This window comes from Triplophysa rosa, linkage group LG1 (genome assembly GCF_024868665.1).
Source record: "Triplophysa rosa linkage group LG1, Trosa_1v2, whole genome shotgun sequence".
Taxonomy (NCBI): Eukaryota; Metazoa; Chordata; class Actinopteri; order Cypriniformes; family Nemacheilidae; genus Triplophysa; species Triplophysa rosa.
Window position 1 is genome coordinate 8,910,047 of NC_079890.1, and position 22,784 is coordinate 8,932,830.

Consider the following 22,784-nt stretch of genomic DNA (forward strand, 5'->3'; position numbering starts at 1 on the left):
GCACGACGCACCGTCGATTGAGAGTGCTGAGGCCTGCTGATTATCCTCGACATTGGGTCTCGCTGTGACGCAATGTTGAGTTGCCGAACACCGTCGTGTAGAGGTGAGAGCGGCTGAGATAAACACCCAGAGAGAGAAAGAAAACTCTTAGAAGTGGGCTGTTGGGACGGGGCAGGAACCGTCCCGGATAGACCAACCAGCGATGGAATGGCTGGGGTCGAGCCCGATGGTATTCTCGATCTCCCTGGGGTCTTCCCATGAGGGCCGCTTCGGCTTCCGCCGCGGCTGCTGATGGGGTGGTGGTCTCCTTTTCGACATCTTCCGGGGGGCCGCCTGAGTGGGGGCGCTGGATCCAGAGGGCGTCGAAGAGGACCAGGGTTGCTGGGAAGCAGACGGTGCACGGGATCTCGACGGTCGGAGGGCGGCCGAATCGCGGCGGGGGAGGATATGCTTGATAGCCTCTGTCTGCTTCTTTACTGTCAAGAACTGCGGCTCGACAGTATCACCGAACAGCCCCCCCTTGCGAGATGGGTGCGTCGAGAAAGCGGACTTTCTCTGCATTGCATCACTCATCTGTGCAAGGTTCAGCCAGAGGTGTTTCTCGTGGACCACAAGTGTGGACATCGCCCGACCCAAGGCCCGCGCGGTCACTTTGGTCACCCATAGAGCGAGGTCGGTGGCGGCGCGGAGTTCCTGCATAAGCACTGGGTCTGTCTTACCCTCGTGGAGCTCTCCCAACGCCTTGGCCTGATGGACCTGCAGGATGGCCATAGCGTGGATTGAGGAGGCAGCTTGGCCCGCAGCAGTGTAAGCTCTCGACACCAGAGATGCCGAAAACCTACATGCTTTGGACGGGAGTCTAGGTCGAGCCCCCCAGGTGGCCGCCGTCTGTGGGTACCGCGACGGCACAATTCACCTGGGGGACATCGACGTATCCTCTAGCTGCCTCACCATCAAGGGAAGAAAGGGTGATGGAACTAGTCTGACGTGCACGCGCCGAAAGGGGGCGTTCCAGGTCTTACTAAGTTCCTCATGCACTTCCGGGAAAACATGGCACTAGGGGCGGGCGCGGCTTGGAGCCACGCACAAACCCAAGGTACCATGTATGCAGCCGCGAGCGTTGGGAGAGGCAGTGTGGTGCACTGGTCAACATGCCACGCTGGTCAGACGAGCGAGTCGATTAGCGCTCACAGTAACCCTCATATCACCCTCGCTGCTCGCCGTAGCAGACGGCAGGGCCGTAGCCACTGGTCCCATGGGAACACAGCCACCCGTGACGCAACGTCTGAATCGTCAACCGCCCGCAGCGCGGGCAGGACGTATCCACAAGGGCTGCCCCAGCGTGCTGGAAGCAGACATCGTGTCCATCCCCCTCCTCGATGAGTGTGTTGCACCCACGAGAACAGCGGGACATGCCACGCTGGAGAAATTTGCTCTTTTAGAGAAAAAAACTCAAACACTTCTGGAACTGCCGAGACGCGCAGGGGAAGTGGCTGCAGGAAGGGACAGTCCGCTGCACCACGTCGTAAGATTCCAGCAGTAATTCGGCGTAGAGTTTGAAGTCTCGATGTCGATCATGTGTGAAGGCTCCAAAGAACAAAAAGGTGAATGAATGAAGCACGCCGTCTCCCTTTTATACCCGGATATCCGGGGCGAAGTCCAGCATGCAAATTTAATTCGCCAATTTCATTGGCCTTTTCTAAAATAGTCGGAAGCGATAGGTTCTCAAGAGCGAACCCCCATCTGTCGGTTCGACACAACGTTGAGAGACCGACAGAAAGGGAACCCGTAACCCCAAGTATGAGTTAAAGTAAAAGTGATGCTTGCTGTAAACAAACATGTAGCCTTTTAACATCATGATCCCAAAGTAATACGTCATTAGAGTGTGCTTACCATCTGACAAAGTTCTTATGACATGCAGGAAACACAAAAGCAGCCCTCTGATCTCATACTGGCCCAGATGGCCAACGGCAGGCAGAGAGCTCACTGCAGAGCCACGCCTGTGTAACTAAGCAGATGTGAAAAAATATGATCATGTGTGTTTTAAGTGATGTTATGTAGTACATCTGTAATGAACTCAATGAGGACTCTGTTTTACCCCATTAATGTCTGGTGTACCGGGATCCCCATACATGGATCTCCTCACGTCTCCATTTTTAATGATAACACTACCTGTTGAACACACACACATATACATAATGAATGCGTCCATTAGACTGCAATTTCTTTTGCCTAAAACTTTTAATACTCACTAGGTTCCTTATCAATAATGGCGCTGCTTCTGTGGCTGTCCGCTGAACCTGCCAAGGATAAATCATCCCGGTACTAGAGGATCATGGAAAACAATCAGAAAGTAGTTATCTGGCTTTGTTTTAACAATGTGCAAGGTTAAAGTTTACACTAGGACATTGTATAACCGGCATGTCCAAATTATTTAACAGTGCAAAAGAATAATAGTTAAAATCAATAAATCACAAAATGATTTTACAAAATTACACATGCTGAAACACAGAAAGTTTTCATTGTCCCTTTGCCATATTAAGGCATTAGGTAAGGATGTATCACAGTCAAATTATATTCTCTCTATATACATATATATATATATATATATATATATATATCTCCATTTTCATGACAGATATCAGACAGACTTTTGAAAGTACAGTCAGAGGTGTAGATAAATAATATTAAATTAGTTTATATTACTTATTTTTTATATTACTTTATATTACTATATTACATATTAGTTATATACTTTTTCAAATTGTCTTTTTATTGTGTTTACATAATTTATGCCTGTGTACTGTGCATATTAATTGTGCATTTATAAATGCACATATAAATGCATATATTTAATAAAAAATAAAATAATAATAATAAACATTTACATAGATTATTGGTAAACATAAACAAATACTGTACATGTAAATATTTCCTAAACCTGTTTACATATACTGTATGTGTTTATAAATACAAAATGATATAGGCACAGTACAAAGACATACAGTATACTATGTAAACACAAACTTTTATTCTGGATGCGATTAATCGTTTGACAGCCCTAATTTTTGAACGTTTTGATGAGTCATTATAGATTCCAGTTTACCAGAATGCCAAGGCCATTTCTGCTGATTTGCTTGGGGCTGTTCATCTGACTGAGGTTCTGGTACAGCAGCTCAAATAGCGGCAGGTATAGCAGACAAATACGGGCCTGCTGGTTCTGAAATGAGGTGATGAGATAATGAAAGATTAATGAGTCATTATATTACATCCTAACAGCATGAATGCAACAGAATATAATCAGTTGCAGGTTGAATACAAATGAGCACAGCTAAAGTACATGATGTGCTATTAGAATATGTTTTGTGTGTGTGTGTGTGTGTGTGTGTGTGTGTATAACTGTGTATAACACTGCTTGGCCTCTATTACAAGCTGATGATTATTGGCCAAAAATGAGTCCACCACTCCTACATCACCAGACTTCTCTCCAGCCACCCCACCACCTGTCCCCTTGATTCAATCCCCTCCCATCTCCTTCAGGCCATATCCAGCACACTCACACACATCATCAACACCTCTCTGCTCACCGGCACTTTTCCATCCACATTCAAACAGGCCCAGCTCACGCCCCTACTTAAGAAACCCACATTGGACCCCTCTAATACCAGCAGTTACAGACCTGTCTCTCTCCTCCCATTTATTGCAAAAACACTTGAAAGGGCAGTTTTCAATCAGGTGTCTTCCTACCTATCCCAGAACAAACAACTGGATGACAAGCAGTCTGGCTACAAAACAAACCACTCCACTGAGATTGCACTGATATCGGTCACAGAAGCACTAGCCAAGGCGGAATCTAAATCCTCGGTCTTGATTCTGCTAGACCTATATGCAGCGTTTGACACTTTCAATCACCAGATACTGCTAGCAACCCTGTCTTCTCTAGGAATCTCAGGCTCTGCTGGTTCAAATCCTACCTCTCCGGCAGATCCTTCAGGGTGTCATGGAGGGGCTTGCTGTCCACTGCTCACCACATGATCACTGGGGTCCCTCATGGATCGGTGCTTGCACCGCTGTTTTTTTCCATCTACATGACATCATTGGGACCCATCATACAGGCACACGGCTTCTCGTATCACTGTTATGCTGACAACACCCAGATCTACATCTCGTTTCACAGAGACGATACCACTGTAGCAGCTCGTATTACAGCCTGCCTAGTAGACATCTCAGCTTGGATGAAAGAGCATCACCTCCAGCTGAACCCTGCCAAGACAGAACTATTCGTGTTTCTGGCACACCCCACGGTGCAACACGATCTCACCATCCAACTTGGCAATACCACAATCACTCCTTCCAAAACAGCCAGGAACCTCGGAGTCATATTTGATGAACAGCTGTCCTTCAATGATCATATTGCAAAGACAACGCAGTCATGCTGATATGCCTTACTCAACATTAGAAAGGTTAGACCCTATCTCACTGAGCATGCGGCACAACTCCTTCACTGTAAAAATTGAACAGTTGGATCAACTTAAAAAAATGAGTACAAATGGTAAAACCTAAAAATGTTAAGTTAGACCAATTTAAATTTCCCAGGTAAAAAAAATGGTAAAAAATTATGAGTTGGATCAACTTTAAAAAATTATTCCAAATGGTAAAACCTAAAAATGTAAAGTTGGTTCAATTTAAATTTCACAGCTGACAAAAGTGTAAAAAATGATCAGTTGGATCAACTTAAAAAATTACTTCAATTGGTAACACTTAAAATTTCCTTATCTACGAAAAGTCACCATCATGGTGATCAGTGTTTCCTTGAGTTGAGCTCTTGACCCCAGACTTTCTTATTCAAATTGGTTTCATATTCATATTCAAAATCATGATCCAACTGTTAAATTTTTACAGTGTTGTCCAGGCCCTGGTAATCTCAAGGTTGGACTACTGCAATGCTCTCCTTGCTGGTCTTCCTGCAAAGGTTATCAAACCCCTCCAGCTGGTTCAGAACGCAGCAGCACGCCTTGTCTTCCAACAGCCCAAAAGGGCTCATGTGACACCCCTTTTCATCTCTCTCCACTGGCTACCGGTTGAAGCCCGTATCAGATTCACTAATGCTTGCCTACAGGCAGTACTCGAGTTGAGGGGGGATGAGGGGGGATGGCATCCCCCTTTGAATTAAAGATGATCAAAATCATCCCCCTCTAAAACGGCCATCCCTACGGTGGCCTACTAGTGCACATGACAACGAAATTTAAAAAGCAAATATAAGTTCACAACACAACGCAATCAAGCTACAACACAACGGAATAAAGCCACAACACAAAGGAATAAAACCACAACACAACGGAAATGCTCCCAACCACTAGGGGGCACCAACGTTCTTATTATTGTTCTATATTTTTATGGGCACATTCGGCACTTCCGTGCTTGGTTCAGTGCAGACAGCAGCGGGAGAGAGATCCGGGAGAGCATTAAGGATTTTCACGCTGAATATTAAAGCCGAGGACAAACATTTTTTCAACTGGAGCGGATTCTAGTCAGAAAACAGCACACGACTGCTTAAGACCACTATACACATTAACACATTAAATTACTGATGACGACTGGACTTTCTGCTAAACCAACAAATCTATTGATCTATTTACTGATATAGATGAGCAAGCTTGCATTATATTCCCGTTTCGTTAGTCATAAAACCGCAATGCTCACGTTTATTTACACTTGGTTATGCGTTAATTGTTTTAGAGGTTATGCATGCATAATAAAGATTAAATAAATTGGTAATGAAAACAATATTTAATAGAGTAATCAATTATTCGTAACAGTAAAAAAATGAATGCAGACTTAAGTCCAGAGCTTGCTCACTGAAACTGAGATAGGAGACTGTGGCATTGTCTGGATCTAAATGCAGACTTAAGCCCATTGCACATTGAGTCCAAAATTTGCGTCCGAAATTTCTGCGCGTTAAAAAATAAATACGACCTCACGTTGTGTCAATCACATTTACACACTGCCTCCGATATTTTCGTCCGTCATAAAAAAATTCGGACCGGGTTCGATTTTCTGCGTTTTTCGCATCCGTCAAGCATTTTGAGTGGCCTTTTTTAACCATTCAGAGACAGTACAAACGAGAGCCAAATACGAAAAAACGCATACGACAATTTCGGACTGTATGTGCAAAGACCTTTAAAGTTGAAAAGTACTTTAATCAAAATAATAATAAAAAATACAACGTTTTTTGATCGCTGGATCGAAATTTGATTGCTTAGCCATGTTTAAAACAAGACTGTATGTTCTTCTGTACCCTTACACACACACACACACACACACACACACACACACACACTCAGCGTAAACTATAGCTTTTATTTTCGATTGACAATATTTAGCTTAAGATGGCTATCCTTTTTCATGAAGGAAAATGTTTCGTTGTAATTGCACCTGCTGCTGTGTGTTTTTTGTAAATAATTTGCATTTGTAAATAATAAAACGTGTATTTTCCTTGAAAACAGCCGTGTTTGTCATTTAAAAACATCTATATAATAATAACCCAATAATAGCTTATTCGATTGTATTTTGTCAGATTTTCTCAAATTTTTCCTGTCTTGTTCCTCATCGTTTCAAGTGCATTCATAATGTCAGTGGCAGGTGGCCATGGTAAATATAAATTAAGGCAAATATAAATGGCATGGTAAATATAAATTATTTAACCAAAGGTTATTTTTTATTTAATTCTTTAATTTCAACGTTAAAGAAATCATTTCATTTAAACGCTTAGCCTATTATAAATACGACCAATGTATAGCTCACAATACAGTTTCTAGCATTTAAAATCATTTAATCACATATGCACAGTTAAAAAAAACTCTACGAGTCTATGATACCTGGGTATGTCAGTGGAGGTTTTGGAATTCATTCTTTCAATCCAAATTATGTAGGCTAGCTATATTGAAGCAGCGGAGGTTAACTCTGCTGGTTGTTAAGGCAGAATGTCAATGCAAATAGGCGACAATGCAATGCAAATATAGTCTTATGGTGTATTTACAGTATATATGATGTTTGTGTAAAGGTGATTCGAAGCACCGGGATTATCCTCTGTTATTAGTTTTGAGCGGCAGTCGTGAATGTCTATAGCTCATTTCCAGTGGGAGACATGCGGTAAGCTGCAAAACGCGAGGGTTTCTTTGGCGGCACGGAGGTGGTGCGCAAGCGGTGCCCAAATCCTTCCACTGGCACGACTCTTCGCAAGCGCTCTTTTTGTGAACGGCATCCACGCTGGCTTTAACCTATCAACATTTTAGTGAGCTCAAAACAAGGAGAACATACTGTAGTTTTAATAATGGAATTCCCGAAGTTATATGACCTAACAAAAAGAAGACAAATACAGAGATTTAAATAAAGAATACAGAGTGGGTTGATTTGCAAGTTAAAATACACGATACGCGCAAAATGTCATAGTAAACTGTGCCTAAAATGAGCGTCATTAGTATTAGTCATTACCGCAAAAATTAATATACATCAACTTCAGGCTGGTTAGTGACCTTGAACGTCCGCCCAGAGACATTTTCACTATGAGAGACAGCAGCAACGCAGCAACTCCAGTCCAACTGCCAAGTCTGGTGAAACGGCCATAACATACATTAGAATGTCAGGACTAGCCAATCAAAATCAAGCATTCAAAAGCGCTGTGCAAATTTGTTCATATGAGATTGTTTGCCATTGACATTCAGTTTTTCCACAGTAGAGCACACTTTCCTTTTAAATGCTTTACACAAGCAAAACAGGCTACCAAAACCACTAAAACAACCCCCAGAAAAACGCGCACCTCCTACCCGGCATTACCTAATTTATCATGCCGAAAGTGCCCCCTAGTGGTCGGGAGCATTTCCGTTGTGTTGTGGCTCTATTCCGTTGTGTTGTGGCTCTATTCCGTTGTGTTGTGAACTTAAATTTGCTTTTTAAATTTCTTTGTCATGTGCACTAGTGGTCCACCGTACAGCCCCCCTTCCCATCCCCTGTTATTTTATCAATGAATGTGTAAATATTACCAGTGGTAATTTACCACTATTTCAACATTTAGTTTTTGCGAATATTGAATATGCTAAAATACTGTGGACGAGTGGAACGTGCACATAATGACACGTCGATTTGTTTTAAATTGACGTATATGTCACCAAAAGCGGAATCTCTGGACAGAGGCGATAACAACACAGTTAACAATGTTAGTTAGTTTGGAGCTTTTTTTTCTTGTTAGCTAACGCCAGCTAGCTAGCTAACGTCAGGTCAGACGTTACATTCACAAAGTTAATGTTAGATTTGGTTTCTGTTTCACCTGGAATATATTACTGCAGGGTTTCCCACAGCACTTTACAGCGTCCGCCTAAGCAACACACGCCTGCCTCCTTAACTAGCCTAACTGTGCGTTCAGACCGCCGCCGTTGAGCGCATCAAAAATCGCTCTGGCTGCCCTGCCAACAACGCTGTAGAAAGAGTCTTGGGCGCGCTGACGCTCTGACGTAGATCGAAATCTTATCTTGTATTTAAAGGGGCCTCAAAGCAAACAAGCTTGTTGATCTTGTGCAGACTGACCACAAGAAATTGATCGGTGGAAAAAACTTTATTGTAGTTACACGTTTGCTAACGAAATAATATTCTGCAGCAGTAACACTGTTTTGCATTCTCTTGCGCTAAAGGTAGCATAAAATTTCCGCTTATTTACAGAAAATGTATAACGTTAATGACGTAAAATCATCAGCAACTCACCAGGAACACAAACAATCTCAGACACCTTGGTCCACGCATAATTTTTTTAATTTATGTCCCTGTACGCAAACAGGGACGCGTCGCGTCAGCAGTTATCAACTTCTCCTCCATTTTGCTTGGGAACTAATGTGGTCGGAACCAAATTTTACAGGGCTGCGTTCTCTGGAATCCTCTCAAGCGGTGGACTTCTACGTTCCGATTGGTTGCCGCCGAACCGCGTCATAGCTCATTACCATAAAGTTGACCTGATTTCAACTCTCCTTGATGCCCTCAATGGCCAAGACGCGCCGTGCCGCTCCTCGCCGCTGCTCGCCGCTGGCTCACATTGAAAATGAATGACTTCCGGCCACTTTGACAGTAAGTAGAAAAAAAAAATTTTTTTTTATGAGCGTTACTCTGTCCTGTCTGATCAGCGGCATCTGGTGGAATGCCATTACTAGCCATTACTTTTCCTTACTTGATTATGAAACTCTTTGGAAGCTTCTATGAGATACTGTAGGGAAGAATGGGGTAGGCAGCATTGCAGCATTGAACTGATCAGTTATTAATTTTGCTTCCCCTTTTTTGTCTTTTGCCACCTCAAGTTTAAGAAATGTCAGGTGGTGCTATGTATTTGTATTATATGTATTATTTTCAGATTTTGTAAATGGTACATTTGTTTAATCCATTTGTTCTTGCACTTCAATTAAAATGGACTTGACTTGAGAGGATTCATGTTCATTTACAATGTTTTGTTTCAACATTTAATACATGAATTCCCAATAGATTTATAGGTATCATGAGTATGAAGTTGCACTAGCACCCAGTGGGAAAATTTGTCCTCTGTATTTACACTAACTATGTAGGAGCAGTGGTAGCCATGCCAGCCTGGGGACCAACTCCAATTCTGAGGTGCCTTGGTCAAGATCAATGACAGGAGTATCTGATACGTAATATATCAATAGCATGCATGTTGTTTTAGAGTAATATAATATAATAATTATCTTTGTGCTTAAACAATAATCAAAAGGGTACACCGTTGGTCTCCCACCATATGCGCTGTCATCAGCACAAATGATCTGTCCCTAAACGTTAAATCCAATCCACCATCCCCCCTGATTTTTTTTTACAACTCAAGTACTGCCTATAGGACTATCACTGGATCTCCACCGTAGGAGTGTGGATTGTGTAGGAGTGTGGATTCACACACTCCTACACTCCTACACCCCATCAAGAACCCTGCGTTCAGCAAACGAGCTGGATTTTGTATTGCCTTCTCAAAAGGGCAGTAAATCGCTTTCCCGCTCATTCTCCTTCACAACTCCTTCCAGGTGGAACATTCTTCCTAACTCGGTCCTGTCAACCACATCTCTCACAACATTAAAAAAACTACTTAAAACCCATATCTTCTGTGAATACTTCACAGACAAATGAAAAAAAAAACAGGTAGTGGACTAGCTTTTGTTGAAACTAGTTACTTTGTATTAGCACCTATTGTATTATTATTGCTCCTGTATGATATATCGCTTATTGCTCCATGAACTCTTTGTAAGTCGCTTTGGATAAAAGCGTCTGCTAAATGACTAAATGTAAATGTGAATGTAAATGTAGATATGGTTCATAGTCAGTCTTGAAAGTACTGTAGATAGATTCTTCTACCCATTTTATTGTCCGCAATCTAAAACATACCTAAACAGTAATACGGTTCCTGCTTCCTGTTTCCTGCATCGCTGCCGGCGGCTTGTTTGTATCAGTGCGCTTACCACTTCGCTCTAATATTAGTGTATTTTATTATCGTTAATTATTATTGTCGTTGCTAACTTATCCTGATATCTCAATAACCCTGTTCCTGTTATTTACTTGGAAGAGTCTAAACCAAAAGTGATAGTTAACGTAACGCCGTTAGCATAGCAATAGCATGTTAGCTTGCTTTCTGTTCACACTGTGGAATATCATCTTGCCTCTGGTTTGTCTTGTGTGCTAACTGTTTCTCTTTTTAAGCGAGTATACTACGATCCATCGAGCAACCTTGGTAAGTTGGAATTGCACTTCAAATCCGGTGAGTTATGGCTTCTATTCCTATTATTGTTACTTGCACCTCATGTCATATGTTTAGCTTAGCCTTCTCTGTCAGCTGCGAGGGCTTTATATGCGATAAATGCAGGGAAATAGTTAGGCTGACAGAGAAGATCTTAGAATTAGAGTCTCGCATCCAATCCTTATCTGAGGATAGTAAGAGTTTAACGACGATAGAAAACACTTTGGATGCGAGCAACATTAGCGCACACAGCTCGGTTCCGGTTGAAAGTCCCTCGCAGCTGGGAAACTTCGTGACTGTGAGACGGCGTAGTCGCAGGACAAAACATCACTCGACCGTTCCGATTACAGTCTCGAACAGGTTTGCCCCGCTCAGTGACGCACCGAGCTGAGAAACCTGCTGAAAGTGCCCTAGTTATCGGTGATTCTATTGTTCGGAACGTTAACATAGAGCAGGCACCATAGTCAAATGTTTACCGGGAGCCAGAGCGCCTGACATCAAGTCAAATTTAAATGTGCTGGCTAAGGCTAATCGTAAATTCAGTATGATTGTCATTCACGTCGGCACAAATGATGTTCGACTCCGTCAATCGGAGATCACAAAAGATAACATTAAAGAGGTGTGTGAGCTCGCAAGCATGATGTCAGACACTGTAATATTCTCTGGCCCCCTCACTGCTTATGTGGTGATGAGATTTATAGCAGATTATCATCACTAAATGGCTGGTTGTCTGAGTGGTGCCTGCAGAATGATATATTTTTATAAATAACTGGAAGAGTTTTGAGGGCAGACCTGACCTGTTGAAACGAGATGGTCTCCATCCCTCCTGGGCTGGGACTTCCATCCTGTCTAGAAATATGGCAAAAAGTCTTAATGCTAATGCTAAAACTTGACTCGCTGGGGCCCAGGTCAGGGAGCAGACAGTATGGCTTAACCAACTGTCTGCTTGCCGTCTCACATCGCAGAATACACAAAATGTACAACATGCAGTAATCCGTTCTCCCAAAACATCACAAAATAGAGACTGTGTCTGTCCCCCGGATTAGCAAACATAAAATAATGCGTAAACCTCTTGAAAGTAATTTAATAAACGTTAAACAAACTAAACAAATGAACAAAATACAGATAATCAACTGTTACGACTCGGATTGCTAAATATTAGATCTCTCTCTAATAAAGCACTTTTTGTTAACGATATGATAACAGATCATAAAATAGACATGCTCTGTTTGACAGAAACATGGCTAAAACCAGATGATTATATTGCTTTAAATGAATCTGTCCCCCAAGATTATTATTATAAACACGAGCCTCGTCTAAAAGGCAGAGGGGGAGGTGTCGCACACTTTACAATAACTCTCTTAGCATTTCCCAGAAGTCGAACTCTAAATATAATTCTTTTGAAGTCATGGTTCTTCATGTTTCAACACCTAATACTAAAGATAAAACACTTTTTAAATTGATTCTAGCTATTGTATATAGGCCTCCAGGGCACCACACAGATTTTATTAAAGAATTTGGTGGGTTCTTATCAGAACTAGTACTGGCCGCAGATAGACTCCTTGTCGTTGGTGACTTTAACATCCACGTAGATAACGTTACAGATGCCTTAGGAATGGCTTTCAAAGACACTCTTAACTCCATGGGCATTAGTCAACATGTGTCAGGACCCACTCACCTTCGTAATCATACTTTAGATTTAATACTGTCTTACGGTATAAATTGGACGACGTTAAAATCCTTCAGCAGAGTGAAGACATTTCGGATCATTATCTGGTATTATGTTTGCTTCACTGGCCTACGGCTGCAAATAAAACTCATTGTTACAAATATGGTAGAACAATAACTTCAACTACCAAAGATGCGTTTCTCGATAATCTGCCCGAATTGTCTCAAATCATGAGAAATAACGTTGAAGATCTTGACATTACCACTGAAAATTTTAATTCCACCTTCTCGGTAACGCTAGACAAAGTTGCTCCACTACGTTTAAAGAAGATTAAAAATGGCAGCCCCACCACCGTGGTATAATGAACACACTCAGGCTCTAAAGAAAGCGGCCCGAAAAATGGAGCGCAACTTTAAGAAAACTAAATTAGAGGTATTTCGTACAGCATGGAAGGATAGTATTCGAAAATACAGGAAAGCCCTAAAAACTTCTAGATCCGCCTACTTTTCATCACTAATAGAAGAAAACCAGCACAACCCTAGGTTTTTATTTAACACGGTGGCTAAATTAACAAAAAATAAATCGTCAGTGACTTCTGATCCTGTATATCAGCATAGCAGTGATGAATTTATGAACTACTTCACATATAAAATCCAAGATATTAGAGAAAAAATTATAACAATGCAATCAGAAGTGAAACCCGCTGAACAAACTAACTACAGCGCCCTTAAGGAGAAAATGCAATTATTTTATACCGTAGATCAAGATGAGCTGTCTAAAATTATTAGATCATCTAAATCAACAACATGCATACTAGACCCTATACCTACAAATCTACTGAAAGAGATGCTCCCAGAAATTATAGATCCTCTTCTTGGTATTATTAACTCATCTCTGACATTAGGACATGTGCCTAAAGCATATAAGGTGGCTGTTATAAGGCCCCTTGTCAAAAAACCCCAACTCGACCCTAGAGAACTAAGGAACTACAGGCCTATATCGAATCTACCTTTCATATCTAAAGTTCTGGAAAAAGTAGTTTCAACTCAATTATGCTCCTTCCTCCAAAGGAATGACATCAATGAAGAATTCCAGTCTGGATTTAGAGCATGTCACAGTACAGAGACTGCTTTGATCAGAGTTACAAATGATCTGCTATTGGCGTCTGACCGAGGTTGTATCTCGTTATTGGTGCTGCTAGACCTTAGTGCTGCATTCGATACCATTGACCACAGCACACTCCTACATAGACTCGAAAATTATGTCGGCATTAAGGGAATAGCTTTGAAATGGTTTAAATCTTATTTATCCGACCGTTTTCAATTTGTAGCAATAAACAATGAGGTGTCACGCAAATCGCAAGTCCAGTACGGTGTACCACAGGGCTCAGTCTTAGGGCCTCTGCTCTTCGCATTATACATGCTACCTCTAGGAGATATAATAAAGCGACACAGAGTTAGCTTTCACTGTTATGCTGATGATACTCAACTTTATATTTCCTCGAAGCCTCATGAAACACAGCAGTTCCATCGAATAATGGAATGCATAGTCGATATAAAAAACTGGATGAGTAACAACTTTTTATTACTGAACTCGGACAAAACGGAAGTGTTACTTATTGGACCGAAAACTGCTATAAGTAACAACCAAGAATACTGTTTAACTATTGACGGATGTTCCATAAAACCCTCGTCGTCAGCAAAGAATCTTGGCGTTCTATTCGATAGTAATCTGTCATTTGAGAGCCACGTCGCCAACACCTGTAAAATTGCGTTTTTCCATCTTAAGAATATATCTAAACTACGTCATATGCTGTCAATGTCAGATGCAGAGAAGTTAATTCATGCATTCATGACATCAAGACTAGATTACTGTAATGCACTGTTAGGTGGTTGCCCTGCAGGCTTATTACAAAAACTCCAATTGGTCCAAAACGCGGCAGCTCGAGTTCTTACACGTACAAAAAAGTATGAACATATTAGCCCGGTTCTGTCAACCTTGCACTGGTTACCTATAAAGCATCGCGTTAACTTTAAAATCTTGCTTATTACCTATAAAGCCTTACATGGTTTAGCTCCTCAGTACTTGAATGAACTCCTTTTGTATTACAGTCCTTCACGTGCATTACGCTCTCAGGCGTCCTGTCAGTTGGTAATACCTAGAATTTCAAAATCAAGTGCAGGTGGTAGATCCTTTTCCTATCTAGCGCCTAAACTTTGGAATAGTCTTCCCTGCACTGTCCGGGAGGCAGACACACTCTGTCAGTTTAAATCTAGACTAAAGACGCATCTTTTTAATCTTGCATACACTACTCTTCCATAATATAAATCTTCTGAGGGTTTAGGCTGCATTAGTTAGATCAACCGGAACCAAAAACACAACTGATGTACTTGTTGCATCAAAGAGTACAGAACAGTACTCTACTCTCAGCCAGTCTTGTCTCATTGTTCCAAGGTTACCACAGCGAGCAGGATGCAGTTCATGGCCTGACCTGATGGTAGAGCGGAGAATGGGAAGTGGGGACCTGACAAGAGCTGAGATGATAGAGCTGGATAAAGAAGGACGCGGTCTCTTGACATGTCTTCACCACAAAACTTCAAATGCTATTAGATTATTAATGATAATCTTAAACTATAATTTATTTTATTATTAAGTTTATTTATTTTATTTAGCCTTGTTGTGCAAGTTCTCTGGAGCTTGTGCAGAGGCAGCAGCTTTTGCCAGAGGGGAACTGGAATCCCCTGGTTGGGCCTGGGTTCTCCTGAGGTTTTTTTTCTCGATTAGAGTTTTGGGTTCCTCGCCACCGTTTGCATACTGTTTTTGCACTATCTGCCTGACCGGGGGGGCTGCTTTAGAATTTAAAGTTTTACTTAATTAATATTGCATATAGGAATTTATAGTCTGTTATATTTGACCTGTGCTTCTCTCTCCTTTATCCTAAATGTGTGCTCTCACTGAGCTGTGTGTGTGTGTTGTGTGTGTGTGTGTGTGTGTGTGTGTGTGTGTGTGTGTGTGTGTGTGTGTGTGTGTATGTCTGTGTACGTACGTGTGTGTGTGTGTGTGTGTGTGCGTGCGCATCCGTGTGTGTGTGTGTGTGTCTCTATGTCTATGTGTGTTAGTACGTGTGCATATTGTGTGTGTGGAGTGTTTTGTATGTGGGTATGTCTGTCTTCTGTGTTTTCAACCTTTTCTTGTTTTTGCAGGTACAACTTTAATTATTTTGCTTATAGTCAATATGTCTCATGTACAGCTGCTTTGTAACAATGAAAATTGTAAAAGCGCTATATAAATAAAGTTGAGAGTTGAGTTGAGTAATAAAAAGCTTCTTCTCAATAAACAGCACAATGTGAGGTATCAGTTTTGTCCACTGCACAAACATTGTGGGATGAGTTAGGTCTTGGCCACCGCACGTTAGAGCTGCTCCCACCCTACCGTTGTTTAAAACCTTATTAAAAACCCACCTGTTCTCCCTGGCTTTTAATTCTTAGAGTTGTGCAGTGTAAAATGGTTTTATTGCTTCTATTTTAGTTTTTATTTATCAGTGTTTTCTTTGTAAGTCTTATGGATGCATATGTATATTGGTTCTATGCTATAATTGTTGTTGTACAGCACTTTGGTTGGCTTTGGCCATGTTTAAATGTGCTTTATAAATAAACCTGACTTGACTTGACTTGACATGGTGCTGGTCAAAGCAAACACAGATGATAGTGGCTTCTCAAGAAATGTGATCATGAGCCAGAAAGCTGTGTCCTTTGCCAACGATCTGGAACTCTTCATCTGGACATACTGAACAAAGCATTTGCATACCAGACAGTGAGGCCTGTCTGAGGTGAATGCAAACACAGCGTTCATCAGTTATTCATTATGTTGGCAATAGACATAACATGAGGTTTTTCTTGTTTTGTTCTTTGTCACCCTGCTCTTTAAAACAAACGCAAATGTAAAAATGCAAATATACCCAAATTTCATGTCTACCTACTCCTCCATTTTTAAATAGTTTCTTGAGTAATACTTAAACTAAAATACTGCTAAAATAATTATTGTGAATGATGTGCAGAAATGTAGGTGTTTGTAATGTTTACTGTAGGTAAATTTATGCTGCTTATTTCAAGAAAATATTATTGCTCTTATAATATCTTAAAGTGATAGTTCACCCAAACATTTAAATTCTGTCATCATTTACTCACCCTATTGTCATTTCAAAGAAGATATTTTGAAGAAAGTTGGTAACCAAACCCATTCACTTGCATTGGTTTTGTGTCCATACAATAGAAGTGAATGGGTGCCGCTGCAGTTTGATTACCAACTTTCTGCAAAATATCTTCTTTTGTGTTCTGCAGAAGAAAGTATGTCATGCAGGTTTGAAATGACAAGAGGGTAAGTAAATGATGAAAGAATTTTTATTTTAATTGTAAGCAATAGCAATGGAGTTTATAACAAAATATTCTGCTAGAGATCTGTACAACTGTACAGTAATGTCATTTGCAGCCAACCCTTTACTTGCAAATGCACATATGCAAACCACCAAACTGTAGTTATCTGGGGACAAAGGACAACAAACAAACTCATGCTATTTGGCACCAAACATAAAGGAGGTAATGTCAATTACCCTTTTCAAAATGATAAACGTTTTTGTATAGTTTCGTATCTCACCTTAAAAGCGTTGTACCTGTCGTCCATGGAGTGTTTGATCATGAGGTTTTTTAATGCAGCCACGGCCAGCTGCCTGATCTCTGGGCAACCCTGAAGTCCATCAGCCACCTCTCGCAGAAGCAGACCCACCAGAAAATGGTTCTTACAGTAATCCTCAGTCAGGCTGTACTCCAAACTCTGGTCTGAAACATTGAATCATTTCACAGTCACTGACGTGCAAAGCGGTACCTAATGCTAGCAATCTCTTGGGGGCTCGGTGGCCTTTGAAGAGCTCAACAGGCAACCCACTTTATTTCATGCATCTTAACAACGCGGTCCTGTTTGAATCGATGTATTTATGCAAATGGACTTTAACTTGAAGATGCAACAGGAAGCGGCATTTGGCCTCTTCAAGATTTGGACAGTGAATGGCATCCAAATGAAAAGACAGAATCTAGTGTTTGATGGCTGGCTGCTTTCAGATGTTGTCTGAAAGCTGACTTTACTGCATTCCAGACATCACAGAATAATAGAATCAGAAATTAAAGAGTGACAGAAAAACCTTGTGTTATGTGATACAGGATAAGTCAGAAAATACCCCATGGTGTTTTAATAACAGCCTTGGGAATAAATACTCAAATCGTGCTAAAAGATTTTAGTACAAAATAAAAAAAGACAGCATAACATGCCGCTTTTCATGTTTAGCTGGTCTTAGCTGATCCTAGACCAGCTTAAACCACCCAAGACCATCAAACCAGTGCATTTACTGTAATCAGAAATAAAAATACAATAGTTCCAAAAATCCACACAAGATGTTTCCGCACTTGAAATTCACTTGAAATTTAAAAGGGCAAGTGAAGACAGGGTGTTGCAGACAAATGTAACACTTGACACACAATTTCTTAAAAGACACTCAAATGTAACAACAACAAATTCAGACAGCGTGAAAGACTGTCCTTTTCACCTCAATTCATTCAAAACCTATTCTTTTATTCGAGCAAAGCAAACATGTGACATTTAATGAAAGGAAAAGCAAAGGCCTCTTTTTGGCGTCAGATGGAATTAGTACGTGACTGATAAGTAATGCAGGAGCATAGCATGAGATTTAGTGAAGTCATCTGGCGACTGGAGGTGCGTCTGAGTCGGAATCACCTACCTACGACGCCGAAACACTCCACCGCATACGAAATAAAATCTGAAATAATGAATAAAGGAAGCGATCATGCAGGATTGCTTTCATCAGCGGTGAATTTGTGAGAGACTATGTAAATGTGTGAAGAGTGTAAAACTAGCTTACTGCTTGCTGAATATTGTATACTGCCTAAAATTTTTCCTAAATATAGCATAATGAAATGCATTATGCAAAAATAAATATTTCAGCAGAATGGTGCATTGTTGGCACAAAATCAAATTGCATGTTTAATTTAGGTCGTGGCATCCAGCAACTGTATCTTAACAGTAAATTAAGAGACCGTTCCAGTTTTGCCTTTAAGCAGCCTGCATGTACTATGGTAATTCCAGCCCACTGTCTGTTGAACAGAAACAAACCTCAGGAATAACATACAGTCACCCAACAGCAATGTGAAAGACTTAGCGAATGTATTACAGTCAGGATTATTCCATTAAATATTTACTTTTGAAATTATCCTAAAATATATGTAAAAATATTAGCACTGTGTTGTTTAAACTTGAATGTGAACTTGTTTTCTCTGCAGTATTCAAGATCTGCAAACATTGCATCTTTTTTGTTATCTTGCTTATCCTGTTTCAATTTTCAGCAAATAAATTTGATTTGGAATTTGGAGAAATGTTGTCATTAGTTCACAGTATAAAATAAAAATGATAAATATGCAATAAATAGTAAATTCAGACAAACAAAGCAATATAATAATTTTGAAGTGTCTCTTTTTTTGCAGCTGTAGGTTGTATTCCAAAGGAATTTACATACAGATTAAACATATTTAACGCACTTGGACAAATGTGTCTCATTGTTCAAAATGACCCATGTTAATTGATTGCCAAGGTTTTTATCAGTTAGTTTAGTTTTTTATTTAAAAATAAACTTAAATGGATAGTTCACCCAAATATTTTAATTCTGTCATCATTTACTCACCCTCCACACCTGTTTTCATTTCTTTGTTCTGATAAACACAAAGGAGGACATTAGAAAGAATGTCAGTAACCAAACAGACTCATCCCCCATTTACTGTCATTGTGGGGAAAAATAAATACTATGGGAGTCAATGGGGGATGGGATCTATTTGGTTATTGACATTCTTCAAATTATCTTCCTTTGTGTTTAGCAGAACAACGAAATTTAGGGTGAGTAAACGATGACAGAATTTTCATTTTTAGACAGCCATGTTATGTTGTTAAATGAAAAGTTAGATAGTCTTATATGCTGGGTTCACACCAAAGGCGAACAATCGCGTTCCAAGCTCTTTATTACTTGCGGGAAAAGTTTGTTATTTTCACGTGAGTGATGCAATCTGACAAATATTTTCAACCTTCGCGGAAGACGAGATTGATGCGCGTTCGCTGCAATTGTGACGCCCAATTCGAGTCATTCGCATTGCCTGCCGCGAGTTCGCGTCTATACGCGCCTTTGCATTCACTTTGTATGTAATTTACTCGCGCAAATCGCTAATTTCGCATTTGGCGTGAACCCAGCATAAGAGAAACTTGATCATGTGTGTGTCTGGGTTTTCTGGTTTACGTCACACAACATTGCCAGTGAAGTCGTTAGACTGGGTTCGAGTCATGGTGCAATGGAGGGGAGGATGGGGTTGAGGGAAAGCCACGGCATGGTACCAGCACTAGTGATTGGAGACAGACCTACCCTGGACTCTTTGCAACTTGGTTCGACCAAACGCCATAGGCAGGTTTAGAGGAATGTAGTGCTCGTGGTTGCACACCGTCATGAGGAAGTCGAATTTCATCTCTGTTAGCACCTGTTGATAATAAAAAAGATAAATGCTATGAATGTGTAAAGAAAAACAGCTAATTAACCAGAAACAATGACATGGGGTGAACTATTTCAAGTGTGAAAAGCCTGTGAAATAAAGCATTTGTACACTCTTAACCCTAATTGTTGACTTTACTAGAAATTTGCGAGGAAACTCGTTGCACTAAACTATTTTAGTTTTTACACAGGTCGAAACGAAACATGTTTAGTTGAATTTACATATAATTTTAAGTTGGCAAGTCAAGTTTCCATTAGTAATCCAGATAGCAAGCAACCATTGAATCAATGTCACTTTTGCACCTGCAATTAATGTTGAAAAAACGTTGAAATTTCAACAAATCACCATTATTGTGATCAGTGTGATCAGTGTTTGATTTAGTTGGGCTCTTGACTCTGGACTTTCTTTAAAGGCAAGTTAGGCAACTCTTTCAATGTTTACAATAGTGTTTTAATAAGAACACTTGTACATTGATAAAGAAAGAGGTGTTTTGAAACGCTGAAGTTGGAAAAGTTTTCTTTATGATGAATGTCAGACAGTGGTAAAATTAAGCTTATTTAAATAATATTGGGGTTTGGTCCACTCATGACTGATGTTGAATTTTGGTTCACAATTATAAAAGTACAGTGTTGGGTCTCGGGTCTAGCACTTCTGGTTTTCTTCCGTATTGTCCTCTGTGTTTGTTTTGTTGGACACGTGACGCTGTTTTGACAGCTCGCCACGTGTTCAGAGTCCGCCTGCTTCACCCCTCCCCTCTCGTTACCTGATTTACTACTCATTAATTTTCACTGCTGTCACCTGGATCTTCCCTCAGTTTTCACTCACCACGGCTGGTTCCTTATTTTCTGCTCTGTCTCCTTTCCCTTTATATTCCTCGTGTTTTCCTTTGTTTGGCGTCAGACCTTTAGAGTTATTTTCTTCTGGTATCGATCGCTCTAGCAAACCTGTCTTGTCTTGTCTTGTCTTGTCTTGTCTTGTCTTGTCTTGTCTAGGCTTCCTTAAGCAACTATTTTTTTGAGATTATACTCACCTTGTCGTGTCGTGTCGTGTCGTGTCGTGTCTTGGCTCCAGTGTTTAGCTCACACCCGGGTGTCTGCACTTCATTACCAGTGTCTACTCAGGGATTGCTTCTGCCATCTCGTGGGGGTTCCAGCCGAGTGGGTTCTACTCCAGTTCTGGGAGTCTCTGGCCGAGGAGGATCTCCCCGGTGACGAAGGATTCTTTATATGGAGTACACTCACCTTCAGGGGACTTGCTATTTTCAAGTTTGTCTGGCCTTGTGGATCACTCAACTCTAGTGGATCTCTCAGCGCAAGGGGGCTTGCACGGCGGATTACTTTGAGAACTCCCATCTCAAGGATTATCTTTCCCTCACCGGCTGGTCTCGGAAGCCCTGGTGGCGCTTAGCCACATCGGTCACGGAGACCGTTTGTTGACTGGAGTTTTTTAACCCTCCACCACGAGGTGGTAATTTCCCCAAGGACTTTATGAACTCTATTACCTCTCTTGTTGTGTGTCCTCTCCCGGCCGAGCGCTCGAGCCCCTAGTCCCGTGCTTGCCCTGTATGTTGCCAAGTTTTTCCCGCTGCAGCGGTTGTTACTCTCTGTTGACTGTCTCGTTGAGTTGCCAGTGACCATTATTAAAATAATTTGTATCCTGCACTTGACTCCTTAATCTCTGTATGTCAGGAATCACTTATCAAATTTAAGTAAAAGTTGCTGACACACATGAACACTCATCATACAAACCTCAACAATGGTGACAATCATCAAACTAATTGAGATAAACAGATCAACTACAATGCATGCTAGGAGTCTTGAATGAGTTTTGTACTATGATGTTACCCAGCATGCATTGCAACATGAAGCTTTCTTTTGTTGATGGTCACCATTGTTGAGTTTTGTGTGATGACTGTTGTTGCCTAAGTGTGTCAGTAATATTTTTGATTATTCTGTAGCAGTACTTTACACTTTTAATCGTCACCATTGTTGAGATTCGTACAAAGAATCTCATGATGTTATTGTGAGTGGACGTATCCAAATAGCTGCTGCAAGACAAAACAGAAGAATTGGGTCTAATTGCTGAATCAAACTGCCACACAATCTCATGTAATCTATGACTGCAATAAGGCTTTAACTACTATGGCTCAAACGCACACAGTTAAAGCAGTCTGTAACAATACAGAGGCAAAGGTCAAGAGCCCAGCTAAAGAAAACACCCATCTCAATAATGGTGACTTAACATTAATTTTCTAAATGACAGAATGAAATGTTCCTCAAACATTTACTTAACCAAGAAATGTTCTTAAAACATTACAAATGTCTAAGCAACGTTTTTAGAACAAACTTTTATTAGCTGGAATGTTCCCATCTTTCCTTCATCTCAAAGTGAATGCATTAAAGACTTGCCAAAAGCTGTGTGCATTCTCTTTGGACATGCTTAAAGTTTTAAAGGCTTGCCTCAAGTTTGAATGGTTATACAATGGTCATACTCAATAAAAGTAATAACAAAAAAAAGGAATAATATGTACTAATGATTTTCAGTAAACATTACTAATGGAAACTTGACTTGCCAACTTAAAATGATATGTAATGTTTAGTTTCGACCTGTGTAAAAACTAAAATAGTTTAGTGCAACGGGTTTGCTTGCAAATTTCTAGTAAAGTCAACAATTTGGGTTAAGAGTGCACGCAAATTTCTAGTAAAGTCAACTATATGGGTTAAAATTTGTGAATACCTGAAGGTCA

The 22,784-nt window shown here is 40.6% G+C and overlaps 1 protein-coding gene across 1 annotated transcript in view; it reads right to left on the reverse strand.

Moving 5' to 3' along the window:
• The window catches only part of dock11 (dedicator of cytokinesis 11), a 162,538-nt gene that overhangs the window by 45,424 nt on the left and 94,330 nt on the right, over positions 1-22,784 (reverse strand). Inside the window, exons 30-35 of the mRNA XM_057345621.1 lie at positions 19,915-20,026; positions 17,097-17,278; positions 3,107-3,220; positions 2,253-2,325; positions 2,099-2,172; positions 1,894-2,008 (exon numbers count right to left, since the gene is read on the reverse strand). Coding sequence (XP_057201604.1) covers positions 1,894-2,008; positions 2,099-2,172; positions 2,253-2,325; positions 3,107-3,220; positions 17,097-17,278; positions 19,915-20,026 — 670 coding nt within the window. The remainder of the gene's footprint in view (positions 1-1,893; positions 2,009-2,098; positions 2,173-2,252; positions 2,326-3,106; positions 3,221-17,096; positions 17,279-19,914; positions 20,027-22,784) is intronic.